Source organism: Nerophis ophidion, linkage group LG24 (assembly GCF_033978795.1).
Source record: "Nerophis ophidion isolate RoL-2023_Sa linkage group LG24, RoL_Noph_v1.0, whole genome shotgun sequence".
NCBI lineage: Eukaryota > Metazoa > Chordata > Actinopteri > Syngnathiformes > Syngnathidae > Nerophis > Nerophis ophidion.
Window position 1 is genome coordinate 37,097,214 of NC_084634.1, and position 19,342 is coordinate 37,116,555.

The following is a 19,342-nucleotide window of genomic DNA, read 5'->3' on the forward strand; positions in this document are numbered from 1 at the left end:
TACTCCGGCTTCCTCACCCCTCCAAAAACATGCACCTGGCGATAGGTTGATTGGCAACACTAAGTCCCATCTTAAAACTCAATTGTTTCCTCTAGCCTTTAAATAAGCCCCCTTTTCAGACCAGTTGATCTGCCGTTTCTTTTCTGCTCTAGCCCACTCTCCTTCGTGGAGGGGGGGCACAGGTTCAGTGGCCACGGATTAAGTGCTGGCTGTCCAAAGTCGGGACCCGGGGTGGGCCGCTCGTCTGTGCATTGGTTAGGGACATCTCTGCGCTGCTGACCTGTCTCCACTCAGGATGGTCTCCTGCTGGCCCCATTATGGACTGGACACTCACAATATTATGCTAGATCCAATATGGACTTGACTCTAACTATTATGTTAGATCCACTATGGACTGGACTCTCACTATTATGTTAGATCCACTATGGACTGGACTCTTACACTATTATGTTAGATCCACTATGGACTGGACTCTCACTATTATGTTAGATCCACTATGGACTGGACTCTCACACTGTTGTGTTAGATCCACTATGGACTGGACTCTCTCACTATTATATTAGATCAACTATGGACTGGATTCTCACTATTATGTTAGATCCACTATGGACTGGACTTCCACAATACTACGTTAGATCCACTATGGACAAGACTCTCACTATTAAGTTAGAACCACCATGGACTGGACTCTAACACTATTATGTTAGATCCACTATGAACTGGACTCTCACACTGTTATGTTAGATCCACTATGGACTGGACTCTCTCACTATTATATTAGATCAACTATGGACTGGATTCTCACTATCATGTTAGATCCACTATGAACTGGACTCTCACACTGTTATGTTAGATCCACTATGGACTGGACTCTCACACTATTATGTTAGATTCACTATGGACTGGACTCTCACTATTATCCACTATGGCTTGGACTCTCACTATTATGTTAGATCCACTATGGACTGGACTCTCAAACTGTTATGTTAGATCCACTATGGACTGGACTCTCTCACTATTATATTAGATCAACTATGGACTGGATTCTCACTATTATGTTAGATCCACTATGGACGGGACTTCCACAATACTACGTTAGATCCACTATGGACAAGACTCTCACTATTATGTTAGATCCACTATGGACTGGACTTCCACAATACTATGTTGGATCCACTATGGACTGGACTCTCACTATTATGTTAGATCCACTATGGACTGGACTCTCACACTCTTCTGTTACATCCACTATGGACTGGACTTCCACAATACTATGTTAGATCCACTATGGACTGGACTCTCACTATTATGTTAGATCCACTATGGACTGGACTCTCACAATATTATGTTAGATCCACTATGGACTGGGCTCTCACTATTATGTTAGATCCACTATGGACTGGACTCTCACTATTATGTTAGATCCACTATGGACTGGACTCTCACACTATTATGTTAGATCCACTATGGACTGGGCTCTCACTATTATGTTAGATCCACTATGGACTGGACTCTCACTATTATGTTAGATCCACTATGGACTGGACTCTTACTATTATGTTAGATCCACTATGGACTGGACTCTCACTATTATGTTAGATCCACTATGGACTGGACTCTCACTATTTTGTTAGATCCACTATGGACTGGACTCTCACTATTATGTTAGATCCACTATGGACTGGACTCTCACTATTATGTTAGATCCACTATGGACATGACTCTCACTATTATGTTAGATCCACCATGGACTGGAGTCTCACTATTATGTTAGCTCCACTATGGACTGGACTCTCACTAGTATGTTAGATCCACTATGGACTGGACTCTCACTATTATGTTAGATCCACTATGGACTGGACTCTCACTATTATGTTAGATCCACTATGGACTGGACTCTTACTATTATGTTAGATCCACTATGGACTGGACTCTCACTATTATGTTAGATCCACTATGGACTGGACTCTCACTATTTTGTTAGATCCACTATGGACTGGACTCTCACTATTATGTTAGATCCACTATGGACTGGACTCTCACTATTATGTTAGATCCACTATGGACATGACTCTCACTATTATGTTAGATCCACCATGGACTGGAGTCTCACTATTATGTTAGATCCACTATGGACTGGACTCTCACACTATTATTTTAGATCCACTATAGACTGGACTCTCACACTATTATGTTAGCTCCACTATGGACTGGACTCTCACTAGTATGTTAGATCCACTATGGACTGGACTCTCACTATTATGTTAGATCCACTATGGACTGGACTCTCACACTATTATGTTAGATTCACTATGGACTGGACTCTCACTATTATGTTAGATCCACCATGGACTGGACTCTCACACTATTATGTTAGATCCACTATGGACTGGACTCCCACACTGTTATGTTAGATCCACTATGGACTGGACTCTCACTATTATCCACTATGGCTTGGACTCTCACTATTATGTTAGATCCACTATGGACTGGACTCTCTCACTATTATATTAGATCAACTATGGACTGGATTCTCACACTATTATGTTAGATCCACTATGGACTGGACTCTCACTATTATGTTAGATCCACTATGGACTGGACTCTCACTATTATGTTAGATCCACTATGGACTGGACTTCCACAATACTACGTTAGATCCACTATGGACAAGACTCTCACTATTATGTTAGATCCACTATGGACTGGACTCTCTCACTATTATGTTAGATCCACTATGGACTGGACTCTCTCACTATTATGTTAGATCAACTATGGCCTGGACTCTCACTATTATGTTAGATCCACTATGGACTGGAATCTCTCACTATTATGTTAGATCAACTATGGACTGGACTCTCACTATTATGTTAGATCCACTATGGACTGGACACTCACAATATTATGCTAGATCCAATATGGACTTGACTCTTACTATTATGTTGGATCCACTATGGACTGGACTCTCACTATTATGTTAGATGCACTATGGACTGGACTCTCACTATTATGTTAGATGCACTATGGACTGGACTCTCACTATTATGTTTGATCCACTATGGACTGGACTCTCACTATTATGTTTGATCCACTATGGACTGGACTCTCACTATTATGTTAGATCCACTATGGACTGGACTCTCACTATTATGTTAGATCCACTATGGACTGGACTCTTACACTATTATGTTAGATCCACTATGGACTGGACTCTTACACTATTATGTTAGATCCACTATGGACTTGACTCTTACTATTATGTTAGCTCCACTATGGACTGGACTCTCACTATTATGTTAGATCCACTATGGACTGGACTCTTACTATTATGTTAGCTCCACTATGGACCGGACTCTCACTATTATGTTAGATCCACTATGGACTGGACTCTCACACTATTATGTTAGATCCACTATGGACTGGACTCTCACTATTATGTTAGATCCACTACGGACTGGACTCTCACTATTATGTTAGAGCCACCATGGACTGGACTCTCACTATTATGTTAGATCCACTATGGACTGGACTCTCACACTATTATGTTAGATCCACTATGGACTGGACTCTCACTATGATGTTAGATCCACCATGGACTGGACTCTCACACTATTATGTTAGATCCACTATGAACTGGACTCTCACAGTGTTATGTTAGATCCACTATGGACTGGACTCTCACACTATTATGTTAGATTCACTATGGACTGGACTCTCACTATTACCCACTATGGCTTGGACTCTCACTATTATGTTAGATCCACCATGGACTGGACTCTCACACTATTATGTTAGATCCACCATGGACTGGACTCTCACACTATTATGTTAGATCCACTATGAACTGGACTCTCTCACTATTATGTTAGATCCACTATGGACTGGACTCTCACTATTATGTTAGATCCACTATGGACTGGACTCTCACACTCTTATGTTAGATCCACTATGGACTGGACTTCCACAATACTATGTTAGATCCACTATGGACTGGACTCTCACTATTATGTTAGATCCACTATGGACTGGACTCTCACACTATTATGTTAGATCCACTATGGACTGGGCTTCCACAATACTATGTTAGATCCACTATGGACTGGGCTTCCACAATACTATGTTAGATCCACTATGGACTGGACTCTCACACTATTATGTTAGATCCACTATGGACTGGGCTCTCACTATTATGTTAGATCCACTATGGACTGGACTCAAACTATTATGTTAGATCCACTATGGACTGGACTCTCACACTATTATGTTAGATCCACTATGGACTGGACTCTCACACTATTATGTTAGATCCACTATGGACTGGACTCTCACACTATTATGTTAGATCCACTATGGACTGGACTCTCACACTGTTATGTTAGATCCACTATGGACTGGACTTCCACAATACTATGTTAGATCCACTATGGACTGGACTCACACTATTATGTTAGATCCACTATGGACTGGACTCTCACACTATTATGTTAGATCCACTACGGACTGGACTCTAACACTATTATGTTAGATCCACTATGGACTGGACTCTCTCACTATTATATTAGATCAACTATGGACTAGAATCTCACTATTATGTTAGATCCACTATGGACTGGACTCTCACTATTATGTTAGATCCACTATGGACTGGACTCTCACACTCTTAAGTTAGATCCACTATGGACTGGACTTCCACAATACTATGTTAGATCCACTATGGACTGGACTCTCACTATTATGTTAGATCCACTATGGACTGGACTCTCACACTATTATGTTAGATCCACTATGGACTGGGCTCTCACTATTATGTTAGATCCACTATGGACTGGACTCACACTATTATGTTAGATCCACTATGGACTGGACTCTCACACTATTATGTTAGATCCACTATGGACTGGACTCTCACACTATTATGTTAGATCCACTATGGACTGGACTCTCACACTATTATGTTAGATCCACTATGGACTGGACTCTCACACTGTTATGTTAGATCCACTATGGACTGGACTTCCACAATACTATGTTAGATATACTATGGACTGGACTCACACTATTATGTTAGATCCACTATGGACTGGACTCTCACACTATTATGTTAGATCCACTATGAACTGGGCTCTCACTATTATGTTAGATCCACTATGGACTGGACTCTCACTATTATGTTAGATCCACTATGGACTGGACTCTCACACTATTATGTTAGATCCACTATGGACTGGACTTCCACAATACTATGTTAGCTCCACTATGGACTGGACTCACACTATTATGTTAGATCCACTATGGACATGACTCTCACTATTATGTTAGATCCACCATGGACTGGAGTCTCACTATTATGTTAGATCCACTATAGACTGGACTCTCACACTATTATGTTAGCTCCACTATGGACTGGACTTTCACTAGTATGTTAGATCCACTATGGACTGGACTCTCACACTGTTATGTTAGATCCACTATGGACTGGACTCTCACACTATTATGTTAGATTCACTATGGACTGGACTCTCACTAGTATGTTAGATCCACTATGAACTGGACTCTCACACTGTTATGTTAGATCCACTATGGACTGGACTCTCACACTATTATGTTAGATCCAGTATAGACTGGACTCTCACACTATTATGTTAGACCCACTATGGACTGGACTCTCACACTGTTATGTTAGATCCACTATGGACTGGACTCTCTCACTATTATATTAGATCAACTATGGACTGGACTCTCACTATTATGTTAGATCCACTATGGACTGGACTCTCACACTATTATGTTAGATCCACTATGGACTGGACTCTCACACTATTATGTTAGATCCAGTATAGACTGGACTCTCACACTATTATGTTAGACCCACTATGGACTGGACTCTCACACTATTATGTTAGATCCACTATGGACTGGACTCTCTCACTATTATATTAGATCAACTATGGACTGGACTCTCACACTATTATGTTAGATCCACTATGGACTGGACTCTCACACTATTATGTTAGATCCACTATGGACTGGACTTCCACAATACTATGTTAGATCCACTATGGACTGGACTTCCACAATACTATGTTAGATCCACTATGGACTGGACTCACACTATTATGTTAGATCCACTATGGACTGGACTCTCACACTATTATGTTAGATCCACTACGGACTGGACTCTAACACTGTTATGTTAGATCCACTATGGACTGGACTCTCTCACTATTATATTAGATCAACTATGGACTGGAATCTCACTATTATGTTAGATCCACTATGGACTGGACTCTCACTATTATGTTAGATCCACTATGGACTGGACTCTCACACTCTTAAGTTAGATCCACTATGGACTGGACTTCCACAATACTATGTTAGATCCACTATGGACTGGACTCTCACTATTATGTTAGATCCACTATGGACTGGACTCTCACACTATTATGTTAGATCCACTATGGACTGGGCTCTCACTATTATGTTAGATCCACTATGGACTGGACTCAAACTATTATGTTAGATCCACTATGGACTGGACTCTCACACTATTATGTTAGATCCACTATGGACTGGACTCTCACACTATTATGTTAGATCCACTATGGACTGGACTCTCACACTATTATGTTAGATCCACTATGGACTGGACTCTCACACTGTTATGTTAGATCCACTATGGACTGGACTTCCACAATACTATGTTAGATCCACTATGGACTGGACTCACACTATTATGTTAGATCCACTATGGACTGGACTCTCACACTATTATGTTAGATCCACTACGGACTGGACTCTAACACTGTTATGTTAGATCCACTATGGACTGGAATCTCACTATTATGTTAGATCCACTATGGACTGGACTCTCACTATTATGTTAGATCCACTATGGACTGGACTCTCACACTCTTAAGTTAGATCCACTATGGACTGGACTTCCACAATACTATGTTAGATCCACTATGGACTGGACTCTCACTATTATGTTAGATCCACTATGGACTGGACTCTCACACTATTATGTTAGATCCACTATGGACTGGGCTCTCACTATTATGTTAGATCCACTATGGACTGGACTCACACTATTATGTTAGATCCACTATGGACTGGACTCTCACACTATTATGTTAGATCCACTATGGACTGGACTCTCACACTATTATGTTAGATCCACTATGGACTGGACTCTCACACTATTATGTTAGATCCACTATGGACTGGACTCTCACACTGTTATGTTAGATCCACTATGGACTGGACTTCCACAATACTATGTTAGATATACTATGGACTGGACTCACACTATTATGTTAGATCCACTATGGACTGGACTCTCACACTATTATGTTAGATCCACTATGAACTGGGCTCTCACTATTATGTTAGATCCACTATGGACTGGACTCTCACTATTATGTTAGATCCACTATGGACTGGACTCTCACACTATTATGTTAGATCCACTATGGACTGGACTTCCACAATACTATGTTAGCTCCACTATGGACTGGACTCACACTATTATGTTAGATCCACTATGGACATGACTCTCACTATTATGTTAGATCCACCATGGACTGGAGTCTCACTATTATGTTAGATCCACTATGGACTGGACTCTCACACTATTATGTTAGATCCACTATAGACTGGACTCTCACACTATTATGTTAGCTCCACTATGGACTGGACTTTCACTAGTATGTTAGATCCACTATGGACTGGACTCTCACACTGTTATGTTAGATCCACTATGGACTGGACTCTCACACTATTATGTTAGATTCACTATGGACTGGACTCTCACTAGTATGTTAGATCCACTATGAACTGGACTCTCACACTGTTATGTTAGATCCACCATGGACTGGACTCTCACACTATTATGTTAGATCCAGTATAGACTGGACTCTCACACTATTATGTTAGACCCACTATGGACTGGACTCTCACACTGTTATGTTAGATCCACTATGGACTGGACTCTCTCACTATTATATTAGATCAACTATGGACTGGACTCTCACACTATTATGTTAGATCCACTATGGACTGGACTCTCTCACTATTATATTAGATCAACTATGGACTGGACTCTCACACTATTATGTTAGATCCACTATGGACTGGACTCTCACACTATTATGTTAGATCCACTATGGACTGGACTTCCACAATACTATGTTAGATCCACTATGGACTGGACTCACACTATTATGTTAGATCCACTATGGACTGGACTCTCACACTGTTATGTTAGATCCACTATGGACTGGACTCTCTCACTATTATATTAGATCAACTATGGACTGGAATCCCACTATTATGTTAGATCCACTATGGACTGGACTCTCACTATTATGTTAGATCCACTATGGACTGGACTCTCACACTCTTAAGTTAGATCCACTATGGACTGGACTTCCACAATACTATGTTAGATCCACTATGGACTGGACTCTCACTATTATGTTAGATCCACTATGGACTGGAGACTCACACTATTATGTTAGATCCACTATGGACTGGGCTCTCACTATTATGTTAGATCCACTATGGACTGGACTCACACTATTATGTTAGATCCACTATGGACTGGACTCTCACACTATTATGTTAGATCCACTATGGACTGGACTCTCACACTATTATGTTAGCTCCACTATGGACTGGACTTTCACTAGTATGTTAGATCCACTATGGACTGGACTCTCACACTGTTATGTTAGATCCACTATGGACTGGACTCTCACACTATTATGTTAGATTCACTATGGACTGGACTCTCACTAGTATGTTAGATCCACTATGAACTGGACTCTCACACTGTTATGTTAGATCCACCATGGACTGGACTCTCACACTATTATGTTAGATCCAGTATAGACTGGACTCTCACACTATTATGTTAGACCCACTATGGACTGGACTCTCACACTGTTATGTTAGATCCACTATGGACTGGACTCTCACACTATTATGTTAGATCCACCATGGACTGGACTCTCACACTATTATGTTAGATCCAGTATAGACTGGACTCTCACACTATTATGTTAGACCCACTATGGACTGGACTCTCACACTGTTATGTTAGATCCACTATGGACTGGACTCTCTCACTATTATATTAGATCAACTATGGACTGGACTCTCACACTATTATGTTAGATCCACTATGGACTGGACTCTCTCACTATTATATTAGATCAACTATGGACTGGACTCTCACACTATTATGTTAGATCCACTATGGACTGGACTCTCACACTATTATGTTAGATCCACTATGGACTGGACTTCCACAATACTATGTTAGATCCACTATGGACTGGACTCACACTATTATGTTAGATCCACTATGGACTGGACTCTCACACTATTATGTTAGATCCACTACGGACTGGACTCTAACACTGTTATGTTAGATCCACTATGGACTGGACTCTCTCACTATTATATTAGATCAACTATGGACTGGAATCCCACTAGTATGTTAGATCCACTATGAACTGGACTCTCACACTGTTATGTTAGATCCACCATGGACTGGACTCTCACACTGTTATGTTAGATCCACTATGGACTGGACTCTCACACTATTATGTTAGATTCACTATGGACTGGACTCTCACTAGTATGTTAGATCCACTATGAACTGGACTCTCACACTGTTATGTTAGATCCACTATGGACTGGACTCACACTATTATGTTAGATCCACTATGGACTGGACTCTCACACTATTATGTTAGCTCCACTATGGACTGGACTTTCACTAGTATGTTAGATCCACTATGGACTGGACTCTCACACTGTTATGTTAGATCCACTATGGACTGGACTCTCACACTATTATGTTAGATTCACTATGGACTGGACTCTCACTAGTATGTTAGATCCACTATGAACTGGACTCTCACACTGTTATGTTAGATCCACCATGGACTGGACTCTCACACTGTTATGTTAGATCCACTATGGACTGGACTCTCACACTATTATGTTAGATTCACTATGGACTGGACTCTCACTAGTATGTTAGATCCACTATGAACTGGACTCTCACACTGTTATGTTAGATCCACCATGGACTGGACTCTCACACTATTATGTTAGATCCAGTATAGACTGGACTCTCACACTATTATGTTAGACCCACTATGGACTGGACTCTCACACTGTTATGTTAGATCCACTATGGACTGGACTCTCTCACTATTATATTAGATCAACTATGGACTGGACTCTCACACTATTATGTTAGATCCACTATGGACTGGACTCTCTCACTATTATATTAGATCAACTATGGACTGGACTCTCACACTATTATGTTAGATCCACTATGGACTGGACTCTCACACTATTATGTTAGATCCACTATGGACTGGACTTCCACAATACTATGTTAGATCCACTATGGACTGGACTCACACTATTATGTTAGATCCACTATGGACTGGACTCTCACACTATTATGTTAGATCCACTACGGACTGGACTCTAACACTGTTATGTTAGATCCACTATGGACTGGACTCTCTCACTATTATATTAGATCAACTATGGACTGGAATCCCACTATTATGTTAGATCCACTATGGACTGGACTCTCACTATTATGTTAGATCCACTATGGACTGGACTCTCACACTCTTAAGTTAGATCCACTATGGACTGGACTTCCACAATACTATGTTAGATCCACTATGGACTGGACTCTCACTATTATGTTAGATCCACTATGGACTGGAGACTCACACTATTATGTTAGATCCACTATGGACTGGGCTCTCACTATTATGTTAGATCCACTATGGACTGGACTCACACTATTATGTTAGATCCACTATGGACTGGACTCTCACACTATTATGTTAGATCCACTATGGACTGGACTCTCACACTATTACGTTAGCTCCACTATGGACTGGACTTTCACTAGTATGTTAGATCCACTATGGACTGGACTCTCACACTGTTATGTTAGATCCACTATGGACTGGACTCTCACACTATTATGTTAGATTCACTATGGACTGGACTCTCACTAGTATGTTAGATCCACTATGAACTGGACTCTCACACTGTTATGTTAGATCCACCATGGACTGGACTCTCACACTATTATGTTAGATCCAGTATAGACTGGACTCTCACACTATTATGTTAGACCCACTATGGACTGGACTCTCACACTGTTATGTTAGATCCACTATGGACTGGACTCTCACACTATTATGTTAGATCCACTATGGACTGGACTTCCACAATACTATGTTAGATCCACTATGGACTGGACTCACACTATTATGTTAGATCCACTATGGACTGGACTCTCACACTATTATGTTAGATCCACTACGGACTGGACTCTAACACTGTTATGTTAGATCCACTATGGACTGGACTCTCTCACTATTATATTAGATCAACTATGGACTGGAATCCCACTATTATGTTAGATCCACTATGGACTGGACTCTCACTATTATGTTAGATCCACTATGGACTGGACTCTCACACTCTTAAGTTAGATCCACTATGGACTGGACTTCCACAATACTATGTTAGATCCACTATGGACTGGACTCTCACTATTATGTTAGATCCACTATGGACTGGACTCTCACACTATTATGTTAGATCCACTATGGACTGGGCTCTCACTATTATGTTAGATCCACTATGGACTGGACTCACACTATTATGTTAGATCCACTATGGACTGGACTCTCACACTATTATGTTAGATCCACTATGGACTGGACTCTCACACTATTATGTTAGATCCACTATGGACTGGACTCTCACACTATTATGTTAGATACACTATGGACTGGACTCTCACACTGTTATGTTAGATCCACTATGGACTGGACTTCCACAATACTATGTTAGATATACTATGGACTGGACTCACACTATTATGTTAGATCCACTATGGACTGGACTCTCACACTATTATGTTAGATCCACTATGAACTGGGCTCTCACTATTATGTTAGATCCACTATGGACTGGACTCTCACTATTATGTTAGATCCACTATGGACTGGACTCTCACATTATTATGTTAGATCCACTATGGACTGGACTTCCACAATACTATGTTAGCTCCACTATGGACTGGACTCACACTATTATGTTAGATCCACTATGGACATGACTCTCACTATTATGTTAGATCCACCATGGACTGGAGTCTCACTATTATGTTAGATCCACTATGGACTGGACTCTCACACTATTATGTTAGATCCACTATGGACTGGACTCTCACACTATTATGTTAGATCCACTATGGACTGGACTCTCACACTGTTATGTTAGATCCACTATGGACTGGACTTCCACAATACTATGTTAGTTCCACTATGGACTGGACTCTCACACTGTTATGTTAGATCCACTATGGACTGGACTTCCACAATACTATGTTAGACCCACTATGGACTGGACTCTCACTAGTATGTTCGATCCACTATGAACTGGACTCTCACACTGTTATGTTAGATCCACTATGGACTGGACTCTCACACTATTATGTTAGATCCAGTATAGACTGGACTCTCACACTATTATGTTAGACCCACTATGGACTGGACTCTCACACTGTTGTGTTAGATCCACTATGGACTGGACTCTCTCACTATTATATTAGATCAACTATGGACTGGACTCTCACACTATTATGTTAGATCCACTATGGACTGGACTCTCTCACTATTATATTAGATCAACTATGGACTGGAATCCCACTATTATGTTAGATCCACTATGGACTGGACTCTCACTATTATGTTAGATCCACTATGGACTGGACTCTCACACTCTTAAGTTAGATCCACTATGGACTGGACTTCCACAATACTATGTTAGATCCACTATGGACTGGACTCTCACTATTATGTTAGATCCACTATGGACTGGAGACTCACACTATTATGTTAGATCCACTATGGACTGGGCTCTCACTATTATGTTAGATCCACTATGGACTGGACTCACACTATTATGTTAGATCCACTATGGACTGGACTCTCACACTATTATGTTAGATCCACTATGGACTGGACTCTCACACTATTATGTTAGCTCCACTATGGACTGGACTTTCACTAGTATGTTAGATCCACTATGGACTGGACTCTCACACTGTTATGTTAGATCCACTATGGACTGGACTCTCACACTATTATGTTAGATTCACTATGGACTGGACTCTCACTAGTATGTTAGATCCACTATGAACTGGACTCTCACACTGTTATGTTAGATCCACCATGGACTGGACTCTCACACTATTATGTTAGATCCAGTATAGACTGGACTCTCACACTATTATGTTAGACCCACTATGGACTGGACTCTCACACTGTTATGTTAGATCCACTATGGACTGGACTCTCACACTATTATGTTAGATCCACTATGGACTGGACTTCCACAATACTATGTTAGATCCACTATGGACTGGACTCACACTATTATGTTAGATCCACTATGGACTGGACTCTCACACTATTATGTTAGATCCACTACGGACTGGACTCTAACACTGTTATGTTAGATCCACTATGGACTGGACTCTCTCACTATTATATTAGATCAACTATGGACTGGAATCCCACTATTATGTTAGATCCACTATGGACTGGACTCTCACTATTATGTTAGATCCACTATGGACTGGACTCTCACACTCTTAAGTTAGATCCACTATGGACTGGACTTCCACAATACTATGTTAGATCCACTATGGACTGGACTCTCACTATTATGTTAGATCCACTATGGACTGGACTCTCACACTATTATGTTAGATCCACTATGGACTGGGCTCTCACTATTATGTTAGATCCACTATGGACTGGACTCACACTATTATGTTAGATCCACTATGGACTGGACTCTCACACTATTATGTTAGATCCACTATGGACTGGACTCTCACACTATTATGTTAGATCCACTATGGACTGGACTCTCACACTATTATGTTAGATACACTATGGACTGGACTCTCACACTGTTATGTTAGATCCACTATGGACTGGACTTCCACAATACTATGTTAGATATACTATGGACTGGACTCACACTATTATGTTAGATCCACTATGGACTGGACTCTCACACTATTATGTTAGATCCACTATGAACTGGGCTCTCACTATTATGTTAGATCCACTATGGACTGGACTCTCACTATTATGTTAGATCCACTATGGACTGGACTCTCACATTATTATGTTAGATCCACTATGGACTGGACTTCCACAATACTATGTTAGCTCCACTATGGACTGGACTCACACTATTATGTTAGATCCACTATGGACATGACTCTCACTATTATGTTAGATCCACCATGGACTGGAGTCTCACTATTATGTTAGATCCACTATGGACTGGACTCTCACACTATTATGTTAGATCCACTATGGACTGGACTCTCACACTATTATGTTAGATCCACTATGGACTGGACTCTCACACTGTTATGTTAGATCCACTATGGACTGGACTTCCACAATACTATGTTAGACCCACTATGGACTGGACTCTCACTAGTATGTTCGATCCACTATGAACTGGACTCTCACACTGTTATGTTAGATCCACTATGGACTGGACTCTCACACTATTATGTTAGATCCAGTATAGACTGGACTCTCACACTATTATGTTAGACCCACTATGGACTGGACTCTCACACTGTTGTGTTAGATCCACTATGGACTGGACTCTCTCACTATTATATTAGATCAACTATGGACTGGACTCTCACTATTATGTTAGATCCACTATGGACTGGACTCTCACACTATTATGTTAGATCCACTATGGACTGGACTTCCACAATACTATGTTAGATCCACTATGGACTGGACTCACAATATTATGTTAGAAAATATGTTGGAGGTGGGAATGGTTTGAATCAGTTGAAGCATTTGTCATTTTAAATGGGAAATGCGAATCGAAGCATTCCCACACATTATTATTTGTTTACAGAAGAACTGAAGGCTAGGTGACCGAGGCGAGGCCTACACCCCGGCGAGAGCTGTCAAGCGCGGGGAACATTGTGACGACAGCTCGGTGAATTGTGGTAAAAGAAACATTAGCACAAAATCACACGCGGGAAATCGCACGAATACAACTTTGTTATTTGTCGTTAAGGAATAATAATAATACTAACACACGATAAAATAATAGTCATTTTCAGTCAAAACTAGTACGAAACGTCGTAGGCGTGAAGGTTTAAGTAAGTAAAATTAAGATATGGAGATTGTTTTGTTAGCGAGTGGTTAAACTAACAATGTTTGTTTAATGAAACTAAATAAACTTAGCCGTCGTTAGCACCTCCGGCTAAACAGCGTTAGCATCCACGGACACACCGGCGTCTCACTCCGTGTAAAAATAAATAAAAATTAATACTTTACTAACTTAGTGAACAGGGGGTTGGTAAGACAAAGGGCGGTTTATTCGCCACCGCGTGTGAACGAGAAAGGGACGACGTTATTGAGCCGAGGAGACAAAAAGCGGGTGGAATGTGTGCGATGTTACTCACTCTCGTCTAACAGCTGCTCCATCGCCGCCATCTTGACTCGGCCGCGCCGCTTTTTCAAAGAGGCCGTCTAAATGCATTCTGGGTCGGGGAGAGTCGGCGAACCCCAGCCGCCGAAACCAGACGCTCCGTCATTGTTCAAGTAACATTACGGATATGTTTATTATTTCAATGACTCAGTCCAATATGGACCACGGTGCCAGGAATTGCATGTTTATATTTACACGTTGCTCTCGTCCATCCATCCATTTTTTTACCGCTTGTCCCTTCTCAGAAATCACTTGGCCTTTCCAAGTACCACCTTAGTGACCATTGTTGAAACACAGTAGCGTAACAGGCCTAAGTATTCATCAAAAGCAAGGCAGATGTTTTATGTTAAGAAGTATATGTATTATATTACACACAGTTTGAACAGTAACACTGTGTTTAAGTGATTCTTTGACGTACCACAAGTTGGAGAACTACTGCTGTAGCGCAGAGTTACTCAAAGTTTTTTCTACCAATTACCAACATTGGAAAAAAGTAGCATAATAGGCCCAGGTATGCATCAAAAACAAGGCAGAGGTTTTATTTTAAAATATATATGTAGTATATTACACAGTTTGAACAGTAACACAGTGTTTTAAATGTTTATTTGGCATAGTACGAGTTAGAAAACCTTTTTTTTACACCAAGTACCAACATTGAAAAACAGTAGCGTAATAGGCCTAAGTATTCTTCAAAAACAAGGCAGAGGTTTTATGTTAAGAAGTATATGTATTATATTGCACACAGTTTGAACAGTAACACTGTGTTTAAGTGATTCTTTGGCGTACCACTGCTGTAGCGCAGTTACTCAAAGTTTTTTCCACCAATTACCAACATTGGAAAAAAGTAGCGTAATAGGCCCAGGTATGCATCAAAAACAAGGCAGAGGTTTTATTTTAAAATGTATATGTAATATATAACAGTTTGAACAGTAACACCGTGTTTTAAATGTTTATTTGGCATAGTATGAGTTGGAAAACCTTTTTTCCACCAAGTACCAACATTGAAAGACAGTAGCGTAATAGGCCTAAGTATTCGTCAAAAACAAGGCAGAGGTTTTATGTTAAGAAGTATATGTATTATATTGCACACAGTTTGAACAATAACACTGTGTTTAAGTGATTCTTTGGCGTACCACTGCTGTAGCGCAGAGTTACTCAAAGTTTTTTCCACCAATTACCAACATTGGAAAAAAGTAGCGTAATAGGCCCAGGTATGCATCAAAAACAAGGCAGAGGTTTTATTTTAAAATGTATATGTAATATATTACACAGTTTGAACAGTAACACGGTGTTTTAAATGTTTATTTGGCATTGTACGAGTTAGAAAACCTTTTTTTCCACCAAGTACCAACATTGAAAGACAGTAGCGTAATAGGCCTAAGTATTCGTCAAAAACAAGGCAGAGGTTTTATGTTAAGAAGTATATGTATTATATTGCACACAGTTTGAACAGTAACACTGTGTTTAAGTGATTCTTTGACGTACCACAAGTTGGAGAACTACTGCTGTAGCGCAGAGTTACTCAAAGTTTTTTCCACCAATTACCAACATTGGAAAAAAGTAGCGTAATAAGCCCAGGTATGCATCAAAAACAAGGCAGAGGTTTTATTTTAAAATGTATATGTAATATATAACAGTTTGAACAGTAACACTGTGTTTTAAATGTTTATTTGGCATAGTACGAGTTGGAAAACCTTTTTTCCACCAACTACCAACATTATATTACGGACATTTTTATTATTTCAATGACTCAGTCCAATATGGACCACGGTGCCAGGAATGGCATGTTTATATTTACATGTTGCTCTCGTCCATCCATCCATTTTTTTACCGCTTGTCCCTTCTCAGAAATCACTTGGCTTGTCCAAGTACCACCTTATTGACCATTGTTGAAACACAGTAGCGTAACAGGCCTAAGTATTCATCAAAAGCAAGGCAGAGGTTTTATGTTAAGAAGTATATGTATTATATTACACACAGTTTGAACAGTAACACTGTGTTTAAGTGATTCTTTGACGTACCACAAGTTGGAGAACTACTGCTGTAGCGCAGAGTTACTCAAAGTTTTTTCAAGTACCAACATTGAAAGACAGTTGCGTAATAGGCCTAAGTATTCGTCAAAAACAAGGCAGAGGTTTTATGTTAAGAAGTATATGTATTATATTGCACACAGTTTGAACAGTAACACTGTGTTTAAGTGATTCTTTGGCGTACCACTGCTGTAGCACAGAGTTACTCAAAGTTTTTTCCACCAATTACCAACATTGGAAAAAAGTAGTGTAATAGGCCCAGGTATGCATCAAAAACAAGGCAGAGGTTTTATTTTAAAATATATATGTTGTATATTACACAGTTTGAACAGTAACACCGTGTTTTAAATGTTTATTTGGCATAGTATGTGTTGGAAAACCTTTTTTCCACCAAATAACGTTGAAAGACAGTAGCGTAATAGGCCTAAGTATTCGTCAAACACAAGGCAGAGGTTTTATGTTAAGAAGCACATGTAATATATTAGTTTGAACAGTAACACTGTGTTTAAGTGATTATTTGGCGTACCACAACTTGGAGAACCACTGCTGTAGTGCAGTTTCTAAAACTTTTTTCCACCAATTACCAACATTGAAAAAAATACCGTATTTTCTTGAATTGCCGCCGGGGCGCTAATTAATTTAAAACCTCACTCCTGCGATTACCAAAGGCATGCGGTAAAAGTAAGCACGCGCTAATTATTTTAAAACCTGATCTTCTCACCACTTACCAAAGGTATGCAGTAAAAAATTGAGTGTGATGTAAGCTTGGACCTTAAATCCTACTGAATAGCTCTTAATCTTTTTCCCTTTATGCGATTTCAAATTACCGGTATTGAAATCAGCCTCCTCCATTTTGAAAACGATGACAGGGGAAGTGTCACTCGTGACGTCACGAGTTTGACCAGGCGGTAATTCAAGGCAGGCGCATACTATATGCCCTGCGGCAATTCAAGGAAATACGGTAACTTAGATATTGGGTTTCACTATGTAAAAGCACTTTGAGTCACTAGAGAGAAAGCGCTATATAAATATAATTCACTTCACATTTTGCTCTCGTTCATCCATTTTTTTTTTACCGCTTGTCCCTTCTCAGAAAACACTTGGCTTGTCCAAGTACCCTAATAATGACCGACGTTGAAACACATTAGCGTAGTAGGCCTAAGTATTCATAAAAAACAAGGCAGGTTTTTTTATGTTAAGAAGTACATGTAATATATTGCACACAGTTTGAACAGTAACACTGTGTTTAAGTGATTATTTGGCGTACCACAAGTTGGAGAACCACTGCTGTAGTGCAGTTTCTCGAAAAATGTTCCACAAAGTACAAACATAATGACCAGCGTTGAAACACAGTAGCGTAATAGACCTAAGTATTCATCAAAAACAAGGCAGAGGTTGTGTTTAAATTATTTTTTGGGCGTGCCACGAGTTGGACAAGCACTTCTGTAATCGCAGTTTCTTAAACTTTTTCCGCCGAGTACCAACATAATGACCTTTGTTGAAACACTGTAGCGTAATAGGCCTAAGTATTTATCAAAAACAAGGCAGAGGTTTTGTGTTAAGAAGTATATGTAATATATTACAGACGGTGTGATGCAGTAACACTGTGTTTAAGTGAGTATTTGGCGTACCACGAGTTGGAGAACTGTTGTGCAGAGTTACTCAAAATGTTTTCCACTAATTACCAACATTGGAAAAAAGTA

General features: G+C 40.1%; 1 protein-coding gene across 1 annotated transcript in view; it reads right to left on the reverse strand.

Annotated features, from left to right (window-relative positions):
- Nucleotides 1-15,707, reverse strand: part of lin9 (lin-9 DREAM MuvB core complex component) — a 42,246-nt gene extending 26,539 nt beyond the window's left edge. The window contains exon 1 of the mRNA XM_061885755.1: nucleotides 15,584-15,707. Within this exon, the coding sequence (XP_061741739.1) occupies nucleotides 15,584-15,614 (31 nt within the window). The 5' untranslated portion in view covers nucleotides 15,615-15,707. The remainder of the gene's footprint in view (nucleotides 1-15,583) is intronic.
- Between the last annotated feature and the right edge of the window lie 3,635 nt (nucleotides 15,708-19,342).